Source organism: Oncorhynchus clarkii, unplaced genomic scaffold (assembly GCF_045791955.1).
Source record: "Oncorhynchus clarkii lewisi isolate Uvic-CL-2024 unplaced genomic scaffold, UVic_Ocla_1.0 unplaced_contig_2464_pilon_pilon, whole genome shotgun sequence".
NCBI classification, from domain to species: domain Eukaryota; kingdom Metazoa; phylum Chordata; class Actinopteri; order Salmoniformes; family Salmonidae; genus Oncorhynchus; species Oncorhynchus clarkii.
Genome location: NW_027261083.1, coordinates 149,175 through 166,873, shown reverse-complemented (window position 1 = coordinate 166,873; position 17,699 = coordinate 149,175). Strand labels below are relative to the sequence as shown.

Below are 17,699 nucleotides of genomic sequence, written 5' to 3'. Positions count from 1 at the left end.
ACAAAATGTGTATTGTTTTTCTTTTATAAGGCACCATAATGCCTTGTTCAAAATATCTGGGAACTCGGAACTCGAGCTTGCACAGTGCATTTAAGAAAATTGGGAACATGGGGAAAAACCAAGCTCAAACTGGGAAAAATCATTTTGAAAGGTCCGCCAACTTGGAATTCCAACTTGGGAGCATGGGCCTCTTTGGGAGCATGGGTCTCTCCGACTTTCCGACTTCAAGACCACTGACGTCATTATTTGACCTCTTATTTTTCCAAGTTCGCAGTTTTCTTGAAAGCACCATAAGATATAAGATGATGAGGAGTGAGGAAAATTGGATGATAGTTTTCTTTAATTCTGCATTTGATATGGATGGTTGTGGTTGTGCAAATTCAGTAGTTACATATTTTTCATGATCAAACAGGTTTGTCACTATTCTTCAAGATTATATTTGATGTCCTGCTACTCATGTCATCCATTGATCAATCGGTGAATGATGCCGCGTTCAAATCAACTGGGACATCGGAAAAATACGAGCGCCCAATCATGACGTCAGTGATCCTCAGGTCGAAAAGTTGGAGCTCTAGAAAGATGCCCGAGTTGAAATTCTGAGTTGGATCACCGTTTCCCAGTCGGAGCTTGTTTTTTTTCCGAGTTCCCAGTTGTTTTGAACGCATTGAAGTCAGAGTTTCCGAATTCTGAGCTCACAGATGGTTTCAACGCGGCATCAAACAACGCATTGCGACCACTGTCATTTGATGGTTCACTTTTTACTCCTGGGAAATGTAGTTCTTTAAAAACAAATAGCTAGCAAATCTACGAATTCGACTGCTTCTAAAAACGACAAAGACCAAGGTGCAACCCGTTTCCTCTTTCCGGAAGTATAATGCACTGACGTTCCAACGTGATAACAAGAATCTGAGGGCAAGCGAAATGTCCCACTTCACAAAGAAAAGGAAATTAGACAAAAATGTGCAGGATAACCTGTACTTTGACAGCTATTCTGATGTTACCATTCACGAGGAAATGATTGCAGACACTGTCCGGACGAACACGTACAGGACAGGGATACTGAGGAACAGCAGTTTGATCCAAGGGAAAGTAGTGTTGGATGTCGGGGCAGGAACCGGCGTTCTAAGCATATTTTGCGCCCAAGCCGGGGCCAGGAAAGTTTACGCGGTGGAGGCTAGTTCAATCGCTGATCAAGCTGTTAAAATCGTTAAACACAACAAGATGGAAGACATAATCGATGTGATTAAAGGGACTCTGGAGACAATCGATTTACCGGAGCAGGTGGACGTGATAGTAAGCGAGTGGATGGGGTACGCGCTGCTTCACGAATCTATGCTGAATTCTGTCCTCTTCGCCCGCGACAAATGGCTTAAAGCCGGCGGCCTTATTTTGCCTTCCAAGGCCGAACTGTACATTGCACCCATCAATGACTTCGTGGTGGAGGACCGGCTAAGTTTCTGGTCAACTGTGAAGGACCAGTACGACGTGGACATGTCGTGCATGTCTGACTTCGCCAGGAAATGCATCATGAGCAATGACATCACCGTGAACTTGGTGACGGTAGAGGACGTGCTCTCCCACCCCTCCAAATTCGCCGAGTTGGATCTGTACTCGGTTACCACGGAGCAGCTGAAATCCGTGAAGGGGGCATTCAAGTGCGAGTGTTTCGGTTCGTCTGCCGTGAACGCGCTCTGCGTGTGGTTCACGGTGACCTTTCCCGGTGGCGAGGAGAAGCCCCTGGTTCTCTCCACGTCTCCGTTCAAACCGGAGACGCACTGGAAGCAGGCAGTGTTGTATCTGGATGAAGCAGTGAATGTTAGACAAGACACCACAGTGGTGGGCGAAGTCAACATGTCTCCCTCAGAGGACAGTTCCAGACATATATGCATCCACGTGGACTACACTATAGGAGAACTCAAAAAACAGTCCAAGACCTTTTCCATCCCAGATTGTTATTCAGGAGAGGCTCAACAATAATGTTTAGACCTAATCTTTGACAGTTTAAGCAGTGTCAACCTTACATTAACCTGGCTTAGCAGCAGAGGGACACTTGGCAATTAATTGTTGGCCAAGGCCTAAGTTGTAATAATGGAAAGAATCCCACTATTGTTGTGTAGTTTATGCTACAGAGTTTCCTGATGTCTTTGAACTTGTGAAGGAGAGCCAATGTGTTGTGATAATTGATCTGAATTAAATACTTAAGTGGATGGAATGAAATAAATACATTTAACAAATAAGCTCTCAATTGAAATGGTATGCAACTCACTTTTTCTCATATTTATATGGGGAAAAAACATTTTTTTGCTTACACTATGAGTGGGTCTTACAGTAGAAGCAAGGTAACAAGGTCAGGGCAATATACAGTGGGGAGAACAAGTATTTGATACACTGCCGACTTTGCTGGTTTTCCTACTTATAAAGCATGTAGAGGTCTGTAATTTTTATCATAGGTACACTTCAACTGTGAGAGACGGAATCTAAAACAAAAATCCAGAAAATCACAGTGTATGATTTTTAAGTAATTAATTAGCATTTTATTGCATATCCCTACATGGCCCCTGAACCCAGGTCATATTTTACCTGATTGTTATTGAAATGGTTGTCCATAACTAGTTTAATAGATTCACCCACTCATTCACTGAAGGCTACTTTGAAAAACTCTCTAGGCCTCCCTGATGTATATTACCCTAACAAGACTGCTATGCAGCTCAGGTGAGGACAAATGTCTAGCATTCTCTGGCATTTACATTTTCATTCCAGTTGGACTCTAACCATTAGCTTACAGTAAGGTGATCATGTCTGATAGAATAATGTGCATGTTAAAAGTATGGCAAACCTGTTTTTCTCTTTATGATACTATGTGGTGTGAGACAGGAGGTGCATGGAACGGGTAACATTTTAATAAGAAAAATAGAATATACAGTTAGGCTGTTATTTGGTAGTCTTTATTGACTCTCATAGTTAAATGTGACTTCACAGCAACATTTTTTCTCAAATTCACTTAGTTGCCACAGGTGTCTTCTAACCTGCCAGTGCCTAGTAGACAGACTAAAGGCAGGAACACAGATATTGGAAATGTTAAGTGCAGTATTAGCTTCCAGATGCTCCTGAACGTATCAAACTGCAGCATGCACAGTCACTCTTCTCTGCTCAACGCTCTACTCATTCTAACCCATCCTTGCCTTGAATCATTTGAAAACAAATAGAAAGGGCGTAGAAACATTTATTTGGTTTATTTGTCTTGTAAGGAGGATCAATAGAAAATGTGCTTAATCTACAATGCAGTTCTTTTGGTCAGAGCCCCATGGGCCCTGGCCAAAAGTAGGGCACTATATAGGGAACAGGGTGCCATTTGGAATGGACCCCTGATCACCATCTCATATTTGTGCCTGGTATGCTAATGGCCTACAATATATAAACCAATAGGAATCATTTTCCACCAGCCAGTTATAGTAACCAATATTTTGACAAATTGGAAACATGTTATTTACAAAAACGTAATTTAGAAGAGCAATTCCCTGAGCTGTGCGTTAGTCTCCCTACAGCCCTGGAGAAATCATCTGTCATCATTATCATTAGCAGCCCTGGATGTAAGCCTTTTTATAGACAGGGATATTACAAACTACCTTGTACCACTAATCTCTATCATGCATTTAGCCTACACCTTTTTTCTCTCACACCGACACTACTGCCCTTCTTTTATTGTCTATTCTTTTAAATAGTGTAATAAGGCTAGGTTTCAATCACTCCATCACTCTTCCTTTTTCTACAGGATTATCTCTATTATACAGTTACTGAACACCTTTTTCTACTGAATTATCTCTATTATACAGTTACTGAACACCTTTTTCTACTGAATTATCTCTGTTATACAGTTACTGAACACCTTTTTCTACAGGATTATCTCTATTATACAGTTACTGAACACCTTTTTCTACTGGATTATCTCTATTATACAGTTACTGAACACCTTTTTCTACAGGATTATCTCTATTATACAGTTACTGAACACCTTTCTCTCACACCTATACTGTTCCATTGTATTATTTCTGCTTTACGATAAGGCTACGTTTCAATCATTATTTTGTACACAAACATTGATGCACACAGTAAAGCTGTTCAAATACTATGGTGTGTTCCCATTTATCTGTTTATCCCCAGCCCATGAATGTGACTGACTTCACATTCAAATCCTCAGCTGGAATTGTGTGTGTGTGTGTGTGTGTGTGTGTGTGTGTGTGTGTGTGTGTGTGTGTGTGTGTGTGTGTGTGTGTGTGTGTGTGTGTGTGTGTGTGTGTGTGTGTGTGTGTGTGTGTGTGTGTGTGTGTCAGAAATGCATCCAACTGACTGCAGTGAGGCATGACTGCATGAACGGACACAACACATCACAACAGGGACAGAGTTGTTTGGTGCTGTTAAGTAAATCCCGAACAGGATGGCCAAATCACAATCAGCCTACGGCAGGAGGCGAGGCAGACGGGTTTCGCCTGTGTGTGAAGTACAAATCCACCAAACTGTGTGGTGCCTGTGTGGTTCTAATCCCTTTTCAATCATGAACTTTATGGATTATGCTCCTATGTAATTCTTCTCAGGTATAGTTTTTCTTTTTTTCTTATTTTTGACTTATTATGATATTTCAATTTGGGGAGTTAAGTTGTGGGCTTAAAGCACCATGCAGGATAAGTAGAGGACTGTAGAACACAGATTGATGAAAGGTCTTTAGCCAGGTCATGGGCGTAATGTTCTCTTATAAGAATACATATAATACGTAGTAATAGAACTATTGCTGGGCTTACAGTTGACATATTATGGTATCCTGACCATCCCACTGCTGACACCCATGTAGCAAATCCAGGGTTTTTGTTTGACTGGGACTCAAACCGAGGCCTATTTTGTTCCAGTGCTTGTAACACTTCCTGATGATCAGTCTTTATTGTTTTGTTTTTCAAGAAAAACGTGTGTTGTGAATGTATTGTAATGTTTTGAAAATGGTATAACTGCCTTAATTTTGCTGGACCCCAGGAAGATTAGCTGCTGCCTTGGCAGCAGTTAATGGGGGTTCATAATTAATACAAATACACACACTGCCTCCCACTTGCTTGCCGACCAGATGAAGGCAACAGTACACTCCATTGAACCAAGGTCAAATCCAATACAGTGATGGGCAAAAATGTCTGTAGACATCCATTTTCTAATCATCATCCAATATATGACAGCACAGCATCCACAGAAAGGCACACATACACACACACTGACAGAGGTGGATGACAAATAATGGAGCGTGAGGCACGTGATTGCCGGTCTGTGTCAATTGCAGTGCCAACTATCGAACCTCGACATAGATTTTAAAACACTGTGCTGAATGGGGGGAGGGGGTGGGGGGCTGGGGGATAGTAAACATAGATGGTGCAGAAGCTTTTCAATCAAAGAAGGAAAGGGGCCAGTGGATCACAATTTGTTTTTACAATCCATCCGACCACAATACATTTGATGTCTAGTTCAAGTACCATTTTTATCCCTCTGTCAGTGGGATGATTTACAGGTAATTGTTTAATAGCTGTTAGATATTACAACCTGTGTAGAAGGAGAGGTTATTGTAAGACCACAAGTCCTCTGACCAAGGAAGACTATAACTAAAGTAAGGGCCTTAAATGCTTCCTGTTCAGGTCACCTAGTTAGTGTATACTGACCCTGAGGCATTTTTTTAAATAGACTAACATTTGTCTTTCTTCTCTTCTTCAGAGTTGTGGTGATGCAGTGAGAATAATTGTACTTTTTGATAGATATTCAGTCTACAACATCTGTATTTTTATCCATTCTGTCCTTGGTGTAGCTAAGTGGACAAACAAACTAGGCATTACAGGAAAAGAGAGTAGCATGAAATGGGCTGTTTTATTCCAATGCTGGTTATTGTGTGGTTTGTGATGGTATGTTCGTGTCAGATGAGTTGCCCTTGGGCGAGTCGCGTGAGGATCTGTCCACGTGCTGAAAGGTATATTAAGATTCAAAATACCTCTCCATGCATTGAGGTGTGAGTTATTAAAAAGCTAAATGCATTCTATTTGTGAGAAGATGATCCCTATAGTATTCAACTGTGCTTTGTCACGTAAGGAGCTGTCCACCACCTTAAATGAGCGGTGCTGCCCAGTTAACGTGTGACGAGCTGTCCAGCTCCAGAAAAGAGCAGTGCTGCCCAGTTAACACGCGAGGAGCTGTCTATGGTGCTGAAGCCAGTGCCCAGTTGACGCATCTACATAGAGCTATATACTTTCTCTGATCTTTTTCTTTTGAAGTGCACGTGTAATGTATTTTGAGCAGAGTAAATTACACTAACACAATTTGATAATAATTGTTCTCCATGTTAGGATTGGGATGATGCTTAATTTAAATACATTTCATGCTATGTCAAAGCAAAAATAGCCCATGTGACTGGCTGGCTTCCATCTTTGTTTGCTAAAAAGGACTCTGACAGATCCTCAGATGCAATGTTGTTATACTTTCCACAACGTCATGTGATTGTCACGTGTTAGATATTTTCTACTATCAATCTGTTTTCTGTAGCCTTATCTTTTCACTTGAAATGATTCACTAAACTTAGTTGTGACATTGCATGACTTATTATATGACTATTAAAGGCAAACTAAAGTATACCCATAACAAATTATTTTATATCAGTTAAACACGATGTTTCCATTACTGAAAGATGCTTGAAATGCGTGTGTCTCGGTAGACAAGATCATTTACTACATGTCAGAATGCTGCAGCACTACTCATGAGTGTCGGTATTATAACCACTCCTTCTACAAGTCTAATGAAAGACGTGCTCAATAGTCATAGCCACTGTATTTTTGTCATCAACAACTTTTCAGACAAGGATCAAGTAGAACTTAAAGTACTATTTCCCTTTACCCCTGTGTGACGTTGCATGTGTTTGCCTTGTTGTTCCACTAACTGAAGTGCCATTGTCACTGAAGTGACATCCGTGCCTCTGCTCACCCCATTCCGGTGAAGCCACGGAGAGAACTAGTCGTTTCACAGCAAGTCTCTGCTCTCCGCGTGAACGACGATGACCAGGTTTAAAAAAAGAAATATATCGCTGTGTTACATGATCTTCGCTATTCTTCGCAGGGATACGAAATGAGCCTTTGAGAGAAAAGGTAAGGTCTACTTGTTTGGGTTTCTGCATGTTGGAGGGATGGGCACAAACTTGTTGATGGTCGCGGCTATATGAGACGCCTTATGATTTGATAGAGTGGTTTCTGACAGCTGACAGGAAAAGTGTATAACTAAGATAAAAATAGAGCACAGTCGATTCATTAAATAATGCTTTAAAATAAATATATAAGTACAGTGGGTATAGTTGTATGCATTTGTAATCTTCTTAATTGTTGTCCTAGACCTTTGACTTATTTGTGCGTTTGCTGCGTGGTGTAAAGCTCGCCAAGGTGTTGTTGCGGACTTGCTGTTCGGGAATATCTGTGTGATAATTGAGGCCATATGCCTCACTATATAGGGCTCACTATCTAACAGAGGTCTGATAGGTGTATGTATTGCACTGCTCATAGAGCGAGCTGTGTGTGGGGAGCTGATTTCGACATATAGGATTCTTCGTTCACCTCATAAATTGTACAAAGCTGATAATAACGCTACTGATTCATTTCAACATATCGGCATCCACAGGGGTGCAGCGAGACACTGTAAGGGAAAAATTGCTTTTAATTCCAATTTTAAATTTGAAATCCTAACAAAAGCATTAGGTTATTAAGATATGGCCCCGTGCTACTTCTTTCCAACTTTCAGCACCGATTTTAATTGCAACGTTTGACATGTTCAATAGAAATATGTGAGTAAATAAGGGAGTTTATTGTCCAGCACAATAATTGCAAAACTAGGCCTATTGACACTCTACATAAATCTCAAGTCACAGGCCACACAGGTCAGCATCTGTCCCCCAAGGATGTTTTTTCAAACTTGTGAATCATACAGGCCTAACAGACTATTTGTACTCCTACATGAGACCTCTATACAGGTCAACCATAGGGACTGGTCTCCTTTGCTGCTCAATGGAGAAGAATTGAAATAGATTTGTATTCCAAACCGGCCCTATACGTCAAAACAGGAGTAGCAGGGTCATTGATATAATTTCAGTGCTTTCTCTTTCTCTCTCCATCTCTGGTCTTGATTGTTTCTTTCTGTCCTCCGGATCATCGCCACCGCTGGAGGATTTACTGTCAGAATGGATCGAATTTTAATATAATCTGGGCCCTCCCCAAGGCTAACATCCTGACGGTGTGAGAGATTGCTGCGGACTCAATCCCCTGTAGAAATCACTTGTTTCGACTCTTGCCAGTGTCCGGTAAATTGCAGTGAAAATGCAGCTAACAGATGGAGTCTTACACAAGGTGTAATGACGTTGCTAAACTTCCAGCAACTCACACTGACTCATCAAGGTTTTTGTTGGGTGGCCGTGGTATGTGTGTGCTGTAATTTGAGCACGTCATGTATGGGGTGGAGTGAATGCTTTGCGCATCATCCCATGCCTATATTTGACAGACCTCTATACTCATATTTTCAAACCCCTCATTAATTTAACCCGGGACAGATTTGGGGGCTCAGGAGCCCCATACTTAGGAATGGAAAGCCTAAATGTTTGATTTTCATTTCCATATGTGTGCCTCTCCAAGTCAATTACCAACATCATCACAATGTTTCGTAAAGTGCGCATATTCTGTGCGCAATCTGACAAAACTCTAGCCTATGTTTACATAGCATTGAAACAGTTAGTCTATATCATTGAACTAAACCACCAAAACAACTACATTTAAAATAGTTTAATGACTGAGGTTATTAAAATTATTTGCTACCTTTAGGACCCTGCGGAACACATGTAGGCATATTGGTAGAGGTACGGGATGCAATCACTACTTTAGCTCGCATTTGGAAGAGATTGCTTATCTCTCATATCTCTCTCTCTCTCTGCTCCGTCCGTTAGAGTGGGAACCACTGTTCTCAGTGATCTGTCATTTGTCCTCTAAGTTTAGACACATCCGCCCCATTGAGTCTCAGACTGGTCCTGAAAGAGGACTGCGCTGGGGGGGAAATATTGAGGCTGAGTGAGCGGTTTAATCTAACGGACTCTCTAAGTGCGCTATCTCTTACCCGCCATCTCCACTGAGCAGTTTCCTGCCTAGCAGTGCAGTGTAGGGGAATGCGCGAGGGATGCGTGACGCCGGAACAGTGGAGGATATTCTCGGCAGCGCTGCTAATTGCTGTGATTCATGTTCCCTTTGAGTGCCTGTAACGAGTAGGCTATAGCGAGAGATTAAGAGAGAGAGAGATAAGTGTATATCCGCTCACAGGAGTCAAATGTCTTGGCTGTGGATCTAAGAAATGATACAGATTAAACGGACATTTTATAAAAGACAAAGGAGCCTTTGCGTTTCAAAGTTTTTTCATAGTGTTCTTTTTATTTTTCTGATGCGGAAACTGTTCCATTGCTTCCAACAATGCAATAATGGAATTGCACGTGGCAGAATGATGACCAGCGGCGCGCGGGACATAGGCTGCTGTCAAAATACTCACCTATTTGTGTTATTGTGCTGCTCTAAGAGCTCCAGACAGTGATCAGTCATTTGTTTTAAAGTGGGAGAAAATCTCCTCTGATCCCGTCTCTTCACTAAAGAGATGTTGCACTTGCACAGCGATTCCAGGAAGATTGACGTGCGCGCGGGGGGACCATTCAATCGCTGCCTCCACTCCAGACTCAGCTTGTTTTAACTCTTGGGTCATCAACTTTTAGCATCCCGTTTCTACCGAACTCATCACATTAAGATTTACACGCGCATCTTAAAGGGGTTCCTGTGGTCAGTGCTGAACTTGTTGAACACTGGACTGTGCACGGTGAATTGAGGCAAACCTACAAATGTAAGTACGCATAGGCTATTATTGAACTAAGTATATTTTGTAGGCATGTTGTACAATTAAAGTAACTCGTTTAATTGTGGCCACCTTCGTTAAACCATTGTATGCTGTATGAAGGTAGTCTTAATAGCTGACTCATCTTTCAATACTTCCTGAATTGTAGCCTAACTTTAGTTGGAAACCCACCTATAGTAGGCTCTTATCGAAGTGTTGATTATGTCATATCTTTGAACATTTGGTATAATTTGCCATAATGCAGTCTGAATGAAGTTGAACGCGTCCATGCTCATTACTCATTTAATAACTAAAATAATGTAATGAAAACATTAATTACTTGACTCCGGTGCCCTTTTGGCAAAGCTAAGCCTACTTGTGATTTGTGGAAGCGCCCCCTTGTGGAATTGACCAATTCCGTATTAGTATTACCAGTCAATATCATGAAATGCCGCTAAAAAGATACTGTCTATTCTGTATTTTTTGGGGGGTTGTTTTAAAGGAAATATACTTTATGGTTATGCCCTGTTCAGCCCTGTCCTATCAATACGCCTGCTGAAGCCCCACGTTTTTTAGTAGGCTAAAGAATGTGTGGGTGCCAAAATAGAAGTGTTTTTTTTTATACACGACAATCTATCCTGCATCCTTTTGAAAGGCTTGGTAGTTTCTTATATTATAGTCTATTGATACGCCTAACAATATGTTTGAGTAGTTGTTTTATTCAGAGCAGCTTTATGTCCGTGCATCACCCGTGCATTTCGAATCCAGGTTTATCCTCTGCATATTACTTGACTTTGATTAGATTTGGTAAATAATAATGATCAGTAAGAAGCTGCAGACTGAGAGCCTGTATTTTATACAGTTGGGTTTGGTTAACATTATCACATATCATATATATTATGGCATACTATTTAAATACATTAGGGTGTTATACGGTATTTATATTTCTAATACAGGGCCTACTAACTTATTTTTACATTTTAGTTTGTTTGTAATTATAATAATATTATGGTCAAATCATTAATGTATGCCAATTTAATTTCACAGAATTTTAAAAAACAAGTGCGGTAATGTCCGTACATGGACTTGTAAGGTTAATATTAGATATGATACTAAATGATATTCTGTTCACCCATAAATTATGATGTTGATCAAATTTGGAACGAAGAGCAATAGTCATTATAATGATTTCCAGTCCACCCATGTTGACATGTTGCCAATAGTAAAACTTGCACTTGCTACGATATTTACCTTATAATTTAGACATGACTACTTTATTTTATACATTGCCTTCAAAAGACCTTGGATTTTGATAAAGCTCAATGTAACAGTATCAGCTGCTATACATGTTCATTACTATTAATGCACATGTTCTCTATTTCCAGTGGGTTACCTTGCTGGGCTTATTGTGAGGGCTAGAGGTGGACATGTAGAGTAGCCATGCAGGCATGCCACTGTGAAAGCTGAATAATATGGTAGCAGCCTTTTAGGAAAAGTGTTTTTAATAATGCATTAGGTGTTCCTATGTCGCAATGAAGTGTGTGCTTGGTGGCGAAGGGAGGCCGAGGAGAATGTGAGAGGGCGAGAGACAGGGAGAGAGAGGGTGGAGGAGTGGTAGTGGTGGTGGCTGGCGTATACTTTCTCCCTGCTGTCTAGTTTGCTACAGTACACTTCTGTATGTGGCGCAGGAGTAACAGATGCCCCGAGCTCCACACACACAACTCCACGCAGACAGCATCGTAAGAGTCACCCTGTCAAAAGTGCCCCTCTCTCACACACAAGATGCATGTGGCAGGGAGTAAGAGTGAGAGAGGAAGGAGAGTGTGAAAGCAGTGAGAGTAAGAGAGCGTAAGAGTGGGGAGGGTAAGAGAAAAGGAGAGACAGAGAGAGAGAGACCATGTGAGATGCAGCTGTGGGGGCAAGTCAAGCACGTCTTGGCAGCAGCGCTGAGGGAGTTTCTTGCCTTCAGAGGCCCGGGACCTGTCTGGCTCCAACAATCAGATTGTATTAGAGGGGGAAGGGAGGGCTGCCATGTTCCACTGCTGTTCTGCTCAAAACCTTTGCTTTGATTTCTCGATGCTCCCCTCCCCAACAGACAGAAAGCCATGCTGTTTCACCGAAACAGTTGTTATAGCTTCATTCATTAGCTAGGATACACCACACCATGACTGAAAAAAGATCATACACCTGTATGCAAATTTTAGCCAGTTGAAGATAGAGGAGAGGGGAGGCCATTGTGGGGATCTGCTGGTGCTGTGGTGATGGTATGCCACAGAGATGTGTGTTGGGCTCATCAAACATTCTGGAACATTGAACGCTTGGTTGTCATGTTGGTAGGGGCATGCTCCGGTTGTCTGCCACATGTTTATTTATGAGGACTGTCATATTGGCAGGTTGTTAACGAGGAAGATTAGGGATTCTGGGAAAGGAAGGCAGGCCCAGGAATCTGAGGAGAGTGAAGAGCCCTCCATGCATGGCACAAGTCTCCATGTGATGCTGGCCCAGCTCTCTCTCTCTCTCTCTCTCTCTCTCTCTCTCTCTCTCTCTCTCCCTCTCCCTCTCCCTCTCTCTCTCTCTTTCTCGTTCTCTCTTTATCTCTCTCTCTCTCTCTTTCTCTTTCTCTCTCTATGTCTCCATCTGTCTTTTTCTCTCCTGTCTATCCCACACAAGCTAGGCACATCACTGGCTTTGTTTAGCAAGAGATGGAGACAGAGAGACGTGGAAAATATGAGAGGGCACAGGGAACAGGTATAAAGAGACAAGATGAAAAGAAGAAGAGCAGGATTGTTGGGAGGCAGTGAGGTAGGAGGGAGCTGAAGAGGTTGGGTATTCATACACATGACTCAGTCAGAAGCTACTCCAGTAGTTGTAACCACTGCCAGGCCAAGCATGCATGTCTTTCCCCACTGACTTTTAAACACTCAGCCATGCTTGAGTGGCCCCAGGGACGAAATGAAAGCGGACATAAGGGAGGGAGGGAGGGGGGGGTTCACAGCTTCAGAGAGAGAAAAAGAGAGAAGGGAAAGAGTTGGCGAGAGAGCTCTCCGCGAGGTCATATGGATCCTGTAAAACATTTATGGGTTTAAATATAAAATCAACCTCAGCATTGCCTCATTGGTAGGATCCTATGCCCCAAAAATACACTCCGTTCTATGTATGCCTTATGAGCCAGTGAGCCGGGAGCCCAGTGTACTGTACACCAAGGATGCCTTAGAACAGGAAAGACTGAAAATACTCACTTACTGAACCGCAGAAGAGTTCATAGCCTTCATAGGACTCCATTTCATGTCAAATAGTAAGCCATTTATTTTACACTTTTGTTTGTGTATATTGCTTAATTTTTAATACCTTTAAAATTAACCGATTCAAGTTTTCATAACAATCGGTAATCGGAATTGTTGGATGCTGATTATGGCCGATTACATTGCATTCCACGAGGAAACTGTATGGTAGGCTGACCATCTGTTGCGCGAATGCAGCAAGGAGCCAAGGTAAGATGCTAGCTAGCATTAAACTTATCTTATAAAAAACAATCAATCTTCACATAATCACTAGTTAACTACACATGGTTGATGATATTATTAGGTTAACTGGCTTGTCCTGCGTTGCATATAATCAATCCGGTGCCCGTTGATTTATCATCGAATCACAGCCTACTTCGCCAAACGGGGGATGATTTAACAAATGCGCATTCGCGAAAAATGCACAATCGTTGCATGAATGTACCTAACCATGAACATCAATGCCTTTCTTAAAATCAATAGAAGTATATATTTTTAACCCTGCATATTTAGTTAATAGAAATTCATGTTTGCAGGCAATATTAACTAGGGAAATTGTGTCACTTATCTTGCGTTCATTGCATGCAGAGTCAGGGTATATGCAACAGTTTGGGCCGCCTGGCTCGTTGCGAACTAATTTGCCAGAATTGTACATAATTATGACATAACATTGAAGGTTGTGCCATGTAACAGCAATATTTAGACTTAGGGTTCCCACCCGTTTGATAAAATACGGAACAGTTCCATATTTCTCTGAAAGAATAAACGTTTTGTTTTTGAAATGATAGTTTCCGGATTTGACCATATTAATGACCAAAGGCTTGTATTTTTTTGATTATTATTTTACAATGAAGTCTATGATTTGATATTTGATAGAGCAGTCTGACTGAGCGGTGGTAGGCAGCAGCAGGCTCGTAAGCATTCATTCAAACTTTACTGCATTTGCCAGCAGCTCTTAGCAATGCTTGAAACACAGCACTGTTTATGACTTCAAGCCCATCAACTCCTCAGATTAGGCTGGCAATACTAAAGTGCCTATAAGAACATCCAATAGTCAAAGGTATATGAAATAGAAACGGTATAGAGAGAAATAGTCGACGTGTCATAATTCCTATAATATCTACAACCTAAAACTTCTTAACTAGGAATATTGAAGAACTGGGAATATTGAACCACCAGCTTTCATATGTTCTGAGCAAGGAACTTAAACGTTAGCTTTTTTACATGGCACATATTGCACTTTTACTTTCTTCTCCAACACTGAGTTTTTGCATTATTTAAACCAAATGAAACCATGTTTCATTATTTATTTGAGACTAAATAGATTTTATTTATATATTATATTAAGTTAAAATATGTGTTCATTGTTCTTTCAGTATTGATGTAATTGTCATTATTACAGATATATATATATATATAATCGACCGACTAACCGGTATCTGTTTTTTTTTGGTCCTCCAATAATCGGTATCGGTATCGGTATCGGCGTTGAAAAATAATAATCGGTCGACCTCTAATTGACAACATGTTCACTCTTTGAAAGCCTTTATCAACATATTATTATTTATCAACATATATTAAACTTAATCTCTCACATCCTCTAAAACCCCTTTATTTCTGCAGTGTCCCACCTTATTCTTGATGGATGGGGGGAGGAAGCAGGCGACCTGCCCCAAATAGCCCAGGTCTCACTTAAAATGCATAGCACACCCCTCTCCCCTGCTCTGCTCTCCTCTGCCAGTGACACTGGATTCAAAGTGGGTAATAATGAGAGGAAGGACCAGTGTCTAAATTGTAGAGGGTGATAATGACCTGGCTGTTGTGATCTTTTATGTGCTCCCCTTATCTATTATCTAGCCTGGGAATCTCTGGCCCTGCTCCCTTATGTATTATCTAGCCTGGGTATCTCTGTCCCTTCTCCCTTATCTATTATCTAGCCTGGGTATCTCAGTCCCTGCTCCCTTATCTATTATCTAGCCTGGGTATCTCAGTCCCTGCTCCCTTATCTATTATCTAGCCTGAGTATCTCTGTCCCTGCTCCCTTATCTATTATATAGCCTGGGTATCCCTGTCCCTGCTCCCTTATCTATTATCTAGCCTGGGCATCTCTGTCCCTGCTCCCTTATCTATTATCTAGCCTGGGTATCTCTGTCCCTTCTCCCTTATCTATTATCTAGCCTGGGTATCTCAGTCCCTGCTCCCTTATCTATTATCTAGCCTGGGTATCTCAGTCCCTGCTCCCTTATCTATTATCTAGCCTGAGTATCTCTGTCCCTGCTCCCTTATCTATTATCTAGCCTGGGTATCTCTGTCCCTGCTCCCTTATCTATTATCTAGCCTGGGTATCCCTGCTCCCTTATCTATTATATAGCCTGGGTATCTCTGTCCCTGCTCCCTTATCTATTATCTAGCCTGGGTATCTCAGTCCCTGCTCCCTTATCTATTATCTAGCCTGGGTATCTCTGTCCCTGCTCCCTTATCTATTATCTAGCCTGAGTATCTCTGTCCCTGCTCCCTTATCTATTATATAGCCTGGGTATCCCTGTCCCTGCTCCCTTATCTATTATCTAGCCTGGGCATCTCTGTCCCTGCTCCCTTATCTATTATATAGCCTGGGGATCTCTGTCAATGCTCCCTTATATATTATCTAGCCTGGGTATCTCTGTCAATGCTCCCTTATCTATTATCTAGCCTGGGGATCTCTGTCCGTGCTCCCTTATCTATTATCTAGCCTGGGTATCCCTGTCCCTGCTCCCTTATCTATTATATAGCCTGGGTATCTCTGTCCCTGCTCCCTTATCTATTATCTAGCCTGGGTATCTCAGTCCCTGCTCCCTTATCTATTATCTAGCCTGGGTATCTCTGTCCCTGCTCCCTTATCTTTTATCTAGCCTGGGTATCTCTGTCCCTGCTCCCTTATCTTTTATCTAGCCTGGGTATCTCTGTCCGTGCTCCCTTATGTATTATCTAGCCTGAGTATCTCCGTCCCTGCTCCCTTATCTATTATATAGCCTGGGTATCTCAGTCCCTGCTCCCTTATCTATTATATAGCCTGGGTATCTTTGTCCCTGCTCCCTTATCTATTATCTAGCCAGGGTATCTCTGTCAATGCTCCCTTATCTATTATCTAGCCTGGGTATCTCTGTCCCTGCTCCCTTATCTATTATATAGCCTGGGTATCTCAGTCCCTGCTCCCTTATCTATTATATAGCCTGGGTATCTTTGTCCCTGCTCCCTTATCTATTATCTAGCCTGGGTATCTCAGTCCCTGCTCCCTTATCTATTATCTAGCCTGGGTATCTCTGTCCCTGCTCCCTTATCTATTATATAGCCTGGGTATCTCTGTCCCTGCTCCCTTATCTATTATCTAGCCAGGGTATCTCTGTCAATGCTCCCTTATCTATTATCTAGCCTGGGGATCTTTGTCCCCGCTCCCTTATCTATTATATAGCCTGGGTATCTCAGTCCCTGCTCCCTTATCTATTATATAGCCTGGGTATCTTTGTCCCTGCTCCCTTATCTATTATCTAGCCTGGGTATCTCAGTCCCTGCTCCCTTATCTATTATCTAGCCTGGGTATCTCTGTCCCTGCTCCCTTATCTATTATATAGCCTGGGTATCTCTGTCCCTGCTCCCTTATCTATTATCTAGCCTGGGTATCTCTGTCCCTGCTCCCTTATCTATTATATAGCCTGGGTATCCCTGTCCCTGCTCCCTTATCTATTATCCAGCCTGGGTATCTCTGTCCCTGCTCCCTTATCTATTATATAGCCTGGGTATCTCTGTCCCTGCTCCCTTATCTATTATATAGCCTGGGTATCCCTGTCCCTGCTCCCTTATCTATTATCTAGCCTGGGGATCTCTGTCAATGCTCCCTTATCTATTATCTAGCCTGGGTATCTCAGTCCCTGCTCCCTTATCTATTATCTAGCCTGGGTATCTCTGTCAATGCTCCCTTATCTATTATCTAGCCTGGGTATCTCTGTCCCTGCTCCCTTATCTATTATCTAGCCCGGGTATCTCAGTCCCTGCTCCCTTATCTATTATCTAGCCTGGGTATCTCTGTCAATGCTCCCTTATCTATTATCTAGCCTGGGTATCTCTGTCCCTGCTCCCTTATCTATTATCTAGCCTGGGTATCTCAGTCCCTGCTCCCTTATCTATTATCTAGCCTGGGTATCTCAGTCCCTGCTCCCTTATCTATTATCTAGCCTGGGTATCCCTGTCCCTGCTCCCTTATCTTTTATCTAGCCTGGGTATCTCTGTCCCTGCTCCCTTATCTATTATCTAGCCTGGGTATCTCTGTCCCTGCTCCCTTATCTATTATATAGCCTGGGTATCTTTGTCCCTGCTCCCTTATCTATTATCTAGCCTGGGTATCTCAGTCCCTGCTCCCTTATCTATTATCTAGCCTGGGTATCTCTGTCCCTGCTCCCTTATCTATTATATAGCCTGGGTATCTCTGTCCCTGCTCCCTTATCTATTATCTAGCCAGGGTATCTC

General features: G+C 42.0%; 2 protein-coding genes across 2 annotated transcripts in view; both read left to right on the top strand.

Moving 5' to 3' along the window:
* The first annotated feature begins 894 nt into the window (after nucleotides 1-894).
* On the top strand, nucleotides 895-2,203 carry LOC139404700 (protein arginine methyltransferase 6). The gene has a single exon (XM_071147313.1). The coding sequence runs from the start codon at nucleotides 922-924 to the stop codon at nucleotides 1,975-1,977; it is 1,056 nt and encodes a 351-aa protein (XP_071003414.1). The 5' UTR covers nucleotides 895-921; the 3' UTR covers nucleotides 1,978-2,203.
* A 4,870-nt stretch (nucleotides 2,204-7,073) lies between these two features.
* The window catches only part of LOC139404699 (netrin-G1-like), a gene marked incomplete at its 3' end in the record, with an annotated part of 148,207 nt that continues 137,581 nt past the window's right edge, over nucleotides 7,074-17,699 (top strand). Inside the window, exon 1 of the mRNA XM_071147312.1 lies at nucleotides 7,074-7,157. The remainder of the gene's footprint in view (nucleotides 7,158-17,699) is intronic.